The sequence below is a fragment of the Gopherus flavomarginatus genome, chromosome 19 (assembly GCF_025201925.1).
Source record: "Gopherus flavomarginatus isolate rGopFla2 chromosome 19, rGopFla2.mat.asm, whole genome shotgun sequence".
NCBI classification, from domain to species: Eukaryota; Metazoa; Chordata; order Testudines; family Testudinidae; genus Gopherus; species Gopherus flavomarginatus.
Genome location: NC_066635.1, coordinates 22,291,186 through 22,298,424, shown reverse-complemented (window position 1 = coordinate 22,298,424; position 7,239 = coordinate 22,291,186). Strand labels below are relative to the sequence as shown.

Below are 7,239 nucleotides of genomic sequence, written 5' to 3'. Positions count from 1 at the left end.
AAGGGAATATATATTTAAGATACTTGAACATAATTTTTTTTATCTAAAAGAAACTTACTTTCTGCCTGGCTTGGTTTGGGTGCCTCTAGTTGATAGGACTGTAGTTTTTCTTGGGGAGGTACAGGTGAATTTGCAGGGCTAATGACCTCAATGGCATCTCCAGGTGCTTCATATCGGTGGGAAGATACTATGAGTTCAAACAGCAGAGATGTTTTTAAATAAAATGCAAATTTGTATAAGTGTGAAACCTTAATATTAAAGAGTTAATATTAAGAGCCAATAAGTCTTGCCAAAAATTTTAATGCAGGGAATCTATTTTATTTTCATGACTGGGACAAATCTATTAGAGCATTTAAATAAGCATTTTCTCCTCATTTTCATAATGCATTTACTACTACAAATGGAAAGCTATTATTTTTAGGAAGTATCTTGTGATCTTTAGTGTGTTTAGTTTTGTTTTTCTGTGATTCAAGATAGCCATTCCCTTCTACATCTAAGACTTCCATAGGTATATATAGTCTGAACGTTCACTATACAGGTGACTGTGAGTTTTGCACTGATCATCATAAGATTCTTAGGAAAAACTGTGTTTGCCTGAAAAGTGCTATGCATAGCTACAGCATTGTATAAATGAGTACTGTTTTATTTCCTGTCAAGCAGCTATCAATTATATATAAAAAGGGAAGACAGTACAGGGCCTGCACTGCATTAGTAGCAACAGGATAAAACAAATCCATTCAGATGTGCCATCTCCTTAATGGCCAATGTAGCAAGTGAAATGAAAAGAGCATATGAGGGAATAGTAATTAAGAGTGAAGACACGTACAACTGCTAGAAGAATCTGAACTTTGTGAGCCCCGATCCCGTGCATCCTTGTCCGAAGCAATCTGCCGAGTGATGATCACATCTATGAAGTTAGCAGCAGTAATGGTGGTCTTCCCACGAGTCCTTAACTCTTCCTCGTACCGGGATTTAGGAGGAGGACCTTTGTCTTTACCAGCCTCTGAATAAACTACTGATGAAGATGGACCCTGGGACTTGCCACTGGAAAAAGCTGCCGATGTGTATGGGCACTGAACAGACCTCTTTTCTGTTTCCGGTGTTTTCTGCTCCATCTGTTGCTGCTGTTCACTAACCACTGTTGACCTGCGCCCCATGTTCTCTTCTATTCTGGTTCCTTCATGCTTGTGTTCTTTTGCTTTGACAACTTCCATCTGAGGAGCAGAGGCTGCAGCATCCACCAATGCAGCGAGGGCATCAGCAGCAGTGTTGTAACGGGAAGCAGGTAATCCTGGAGTTATGGAGGGGGCTCCAGGCGTGAGCTGCCTGTTAGCAAATATCAAAAATCACTTGCATTAGATCATACAACAGCAATTCAATGATTTCAGCTGGTTCTTCCAGGCTTCCCACAAAGTACAATTTTTGTGATGTTAACACCTATCCCTTAAGTCAGAGGTGGGCAAACTACGGTCCACATCTGGCCCCTGAGACCATCCTGCCCCGCCCTCGAGCTCCTGGACCAGGAGGCTCGCCCTCGGCCTCTCCTCTGCTGTTTTCCCTCTCCCGCAGCCTCAGCTCGTTCACTCCACCGCCAGCACAATGCTCTGGGCGGCGGGGCTGAGAGCTCCTGGGGCAGTGCAGCTGCAGAGCCCAGATTCCCAGGCCAGTCAGAGGACAGGAAGAAGGGGCAGCAGTCTCCAGGGGGCAGTCAGGAAGAGTGTATGAGGGTTGGATGGGCTGATGGGGGTCTGGGAGCAGTCAGAGAACAGGGCAGGGGACTGTGGATGGGGCAGGGGTCCCAGAGGGGCCATCAGGGAACAGAGTGGGTTGGATGGGGCAGGAGTCCGGGGCGAGAAAGGGTATGACGACAGATAGGAGGTGGAGGCCAGGCCATGACCCCCTCCCCTAACCGACCCTCCATACAAATTTATGAAACCCGATGCAGCCCTCAGGCCAAAGAGTTTGCCCGCCCCTGCCTTAAGTCATTTCCCATAGGCCAAAGACCTAGCAGATGGTGGTAACTTTTAGTCTCTACTATTTTTCATGCAAAGTAAATACATTTAGTAATGAGCTTAATCCCAGAACGTATTTCTTTGTAACAGGAGTTTAAGAAACGTACATGATGCGTAGCTGAGCAGCAGGATCCAGAGGTGTAATTACACTTGTCCCGTTGGTTCCTTGGAAAATACTGGGCCTTTGTTGCAGCATGTTCTCTTGGGTTCTAACAGAAGGAGAAGGTGAGCGAACGTATCCATGACTGCCAGGTCTACCAGGCTGCTCTGTACCTTAAGTGTGTGAAGAAAGTTAGTGAGAGGGGAAAAAATATACAGCCTATTATAACATGTAATAAGCGTGTATATAACAATGCACAAACAAGTATCATAATGCTATTGCCTCCTCCACACCCTTTTTCGTATGTCTATGCTGCTGTCAGGCACAGATAATATTTAAAGCTTTCTGAAGAACAGCATCCTCCAATCTGCATCACACAGAGTGAAATGCCAACTGGGACAGGACTGATTCCATCCTCCAGATTCTGCATCATTACAACTGAACAAAGAACATACTACCTACCACTGTCAATTACAGCAAAACCTCCATATCTTAGGAATCGCCCATTTAGATCATGCTAACAATAGGTTACACAGCACTGTTTATGTTTTAGAAATCAAAACAAAAGTGCTAATGGTGGTTGTGGAAATTGATTAATTACATTTTGTATATAAGACTGGTCCAAATGTGGCAATGTACACTCACCAGGCCGAAGGTAGTGCTCAGCGGGAACTGCAGTGATTCTTTCCCTCTCTCTTTCTCTCTCCCGCTCCCTTTCACGTTCCCTCTCCCGCTCCTTCTCCCGTTCCCTCTCCCGCTCCCTCTCAGCATTGGCAGCTGCAGAAGCCAGATGCGAAGGGTGTCCTATAAGATGCACAGGAGATGGAAGTGCTTCACACAGCAATGAAACGTGTAAGGCAAACCGTGAAAAGCTCAGCAGTGTGTACTACTTGACACACACTTGATGTAAGTTGAAGCCAGAAAAGAATATTTATGAATGCCCAAAACCACTTTGATTCCATTGAGAATTACATACTGGACTGTGATGGTTGAACCCTAAAATCCACTGTGAGAGGAGGGGCTGGGAAACATTCCCAAGTCACTGCATTGCTTTAATATACGGTGATAAGAGCTATCCAGCTGGCAGATAACACGATTTTATCCTATTCCAGATTCCTATCCAAATTCCACCCTCTAACAGAAATTAATGGGTTCATGTATCAGACGACAGAATTTTGCCCACTATATTTAATAAAAACACTAAACTTTTTGTTTTTCTAATTATTTTCTCTTCAGGGCTTCCAGCAGATATATATAAAACCTATCACAATGGGGCCCTGATCCTGTCTTGAGTACCTCTGGCTGCTACTGAAGCAACAAAGTTAACAAGCATCTCTCCCATCACCCAAAGTGAATGGCACGGGGGTTAGCTATTGGAACAGCAGCAAGACACTTATCCAGTGACTAGTGGATAGAGAGGGTCACTATTCTAGAATGTCAATGGATTAGGGATAATACAGAACAATGAAACTCTTACCTGGTGACATAGATGCAGGGTTGTAAGGCCTCGGAGGGAACGTGAGCTGGGTGCCAGGGATATAAGTGATTCTCTCCATTGGAGGGGTACTTGTTCCTCCTGGATGAGGGACTAAGATAGTGGGAGCCATATTGTTCAGGTCAATAATTCCTGTTCAAAAGTTATAATGGAGTTAGGATATAATCGCTAATCTCAACAATTTACAATTACTAAAAAAAAAAAAAAAAGGGGGGGGGGGGGGGATAGGCATCTAGGCTCTCTAGTAGTGTTATACAGAGTTTTGCTTTGCATATGCAGAGACCAGTTTTAAAACGCACCCATTTATATATCAAACACCACCCTCCAAAACATATTCCAAAGAAAGCCTGGAGGAGGCAGACATACCTCTGGCTCCTGCATATGGGAGAGCTAAAGTTTGCTCTCTAGGAGACAGTCCTCTGGTTACATCAGGACGTAAATTAACCTGCATCTGCTGGGAGGTAATATAGTCATTTAGGATTGTCTGCCGTGTGTTCTCCATTGCATAAAGTTGATACTGACTTGGGTAACCCGGGGTAGGTGAAAGCTGCCTTTGGAACAGGTATGCAGCAGCAGCTGAGAATGAGAAAAAAAATAAAGGAAAGTTTAGTATGCAGTAGGGGGAAGAGTTTGGAATTTGTAGTTATTAAAGCTTAAGAAATATTTTAAGAAAGTGTTGCCAATCCTCCAGGGCCAGCTCTGACAGAATCAAAACTAGTCTTTTCAATGCCGATGTTCCATTGAGAACATACATTCTCATACTTAGCTAGGAAAGGTTAAGCAATCCAGACTGAAGAAACCTGCTTTATGGAAAAAGCCATGAGAGGAAACTGTGAATGTAAATACTAATGTTCTTTAGAGGTGAAGCACTGAAATATCCACATAGGATAATGAGAAATACAGGATAATAGAAGGAAAAATACAGGATAAAAGATGATCAGTGGAAATGGATTCATCTTTGAGTTACAAATCAATTTCTTGTTTTCAATACCATCAGAGCGGATTCTAAGGTCAAAACAACGTACAATCTGGTAATCTCTAAATAAGAGAGTGTTTCACTCACAAAACCCTAAAGGAAGGTGGTCCTCACCATGCTTTTGTTTAATCTCCCAGGGTATGTTTTCCTTGGATGCCTGTCATTCTTTTAACAAATACTTTACTTAAAAATATCCTCTGAACATATCCAATTTTTGATAAACACAAAGGAGATAATTTGACAGCTTCTTCTATAAGGTCTTTGAAATGGAAAGGGGAAAATATTTTGTTCTAATGGAGAGAAAATGTAGTATTAACCTAGGAATACTTTAAGAATATTTTGATTAAAAAAAGAGAAAAGGCCTCTTAGCGGAGTGTTGGGAAGAAGGTATAGCACATAGTAAAGAACTTTTTAATTGTGGCTACATTGACCTTTGCTTTTAATACACAATCTTTTCTGTACATTACTGAAGACCACAGGACTGAAAAGGAAAAACAATGCATTTACCAGGATCCAGAGCCCTGTGAAATTGCATGGCTGAATCTAAATGAGGAGGGAGATGGCTCCTGTAGACTTCTGGAGTAGAGCCTCTATGATGGGAGTCAAACGGACTGTGAGTTACTACAGGATCAACCCCTGGGACTGGAGATTTCGCTGGTACGCTCTCTCTCTGCGTTGGGGTAAGTGTGGTTTTCCTTTCATGATTAGCAGGCTTCCCAGAAGATATTCCAGCTAGAAAAAAAATACTTGTAAGAAACACACTCCTGACAGTTGGTGAAGCCACAAATGTGAATTAGCTCAAAAAGGGATCAGAGATGACTGACATACTTCAGACTCCCGCACAATAGTACACTAGTCAGAAAACACACCTTACACACCTAGAACAATTTGTGGAAACAGAATTTAGTGACTAAATTAGTTCAAAATGATGCTATTAGGTAGCCTTTCAGATTAACATACCAGCTCCATCATCCAGATATTTTAGTGCCTTAAGCGAGTAGCAGTTTATATTCAAAAAATCCACACTCCCTGAAAAAACACCTTTGAAGTGACCCAGTATAAAGTACGAGTTGAGACTGAATTACCTCCTACCTCTATAAAAGTATGTTTGCCTTGGGCGAAAGTTTAGTGGTAGAAATTTGAACAGAGGTGGAACGCTGAACAGTCCACCCTGCACAGTCCTGATCTGTTTGATGCCTGTAGATAAACGAAAGGCCTCAGGCTCTCATCCTAAGAGTCACCAAAATTCAATTTACATAGAAAGAATGAACTGTCTTGACAAAAACACACAGATTGGCTGGTGTAATGACTTGATACAACTGCCCTTTTTTTTGTTTTGGATGTGTGAGTGGTGGTGGTGGTATTTTTTGATAATCTGAGGCTCTCGTGGGTATAGCTCTGGGAACCTGAAAAGGAAAACTTCAACAAAAGCCAGTGAAATTGCTCAACTATGTCAAAAAGAAAAGACAGCTAAACTTCTTCTGAGGAAACATAACATTTACTTTAATTGAAGAGAAGTGATATGTCCCAAACAGAATGAGACTAACAATTTGCCCAAAAGAATAAATATTTTAAAACGTAGCCGTGGTAAAAAATTGGAAAACTCAATTCCAAAACTAAGTTGGCATTTTCAGACAGAACAGAGTAATACAAAACTGTACTGGATTTACATAGGTCTTATCTTACCAAGTGCCAAGGCATTAAGTAGTGGGGCTATAGTGTCTCTCTCCCCCTCCCCCCCCCCCCCACCTCCAATAAATAATTTTCTTTAAAATATTGAAATATTCTACTAGATGCTTGAAAATATTTCCACTGGACAAAACCCATTCCTCCCCGCTTGTATTTTAGGAACAAAATGGGATATACCTCAGACTGATTTGGTGACATATGCATAGAAATGTCACCAAACATCTAACAATATGGCTCAACCTGTTTCTACAAAGCAGTAGTCCTGAAGATTTTTTTTAAAAAAACCTTAATGATTTGAAAGAGGTATTATAAAACATGTAATCCTAAAGGCATTTCCTAAAATGTACTTCTGTGGAACTGCCAAAAAACTCATTGGTAAGAATGAGTATGTGAAGTAATATGAAAAACTAAATTATTAGGCAGTGTACATGACGTACCTATGTTATTACATAATCTATTTATGTAACCTTGTCCAACTACACTCATGAAAAATAAAGATAATAGTTTTACCATTGATTTCAGTGGGGCTAGGATTCCACCCTAGGAGTCAGAACTCCTGTGGCTTTAACTCCCTGCCTTATCACAAATTTATTGTGTGGTCTTGGACAAATCACTATCTTTACGTTTTATCTTACCTCTGTAAAATAGCTATAACGCTTACCTTACAGAGGTAGTGTTAAGTTAAATGAAACATTTTCAGTTCCTTGAGATTAACAGCATTAAAACAAAAAGAAGGGTCACGGAGGGAAAGACTGAACCTTTAGTGTAGTGAATGTACACCTATATCAACATTGCTAAGAACAGAAAGAATGAGGCACATTCTAAGGTATTGAAGCCCAAGATTAACACTGTGGGAGGGTTAGAAAACCCAGTGTGAACAGAAAGTTTTCATTATTTAATTTAAATTAATGTTGGTTTTTTTAAAAACATTCCTCTTCTTGGCTTGCAACCCAAATCGAACAGAACT

The 7,239-nt window shown here is 41.2% G+C and overlaps 1 protein-coding gene across 1 annotated transcript in view; it reads right to left on the bottom strand.

Moving 5' to 3' along the window:
* Positions 1-7,239, bottom strand: part of NCOR1 (nuclear receptor corepressor 1) — a 101,911-nt gene that overhangs the window by 11,043 nt on the left and 83,629 nt on the right. The window contains exons 32-38 of the mRNA XM_050928997.1: positions 5,091-5,315; positions 3,974-4,183; positions 3,590-3,739; positions 2,758-2,916; positions 2,120-2,285; positions 827-1,326; positions 24-187 (exon numbers count right to left, since the gene is read on the bottom strand). Coding sequence (XP_050784954.1) covers positions 24-187; positions 827-1,326; positions 2,120-2,285; positions 2,758-2,916; positions 3,590-3,739; positions 3,974-4,183; positions 5,091-5,315 — 1,574 coding nt within the window. The remainder of the gene's footprint in view (positions 1-23; positions 188-826; positions 1,327-2,119; positions 2,286-2,757; positions 2,917-3,589; positions 3,740-3,973; positions 4,184-5,090; positions 5,316-7,239) is intronic.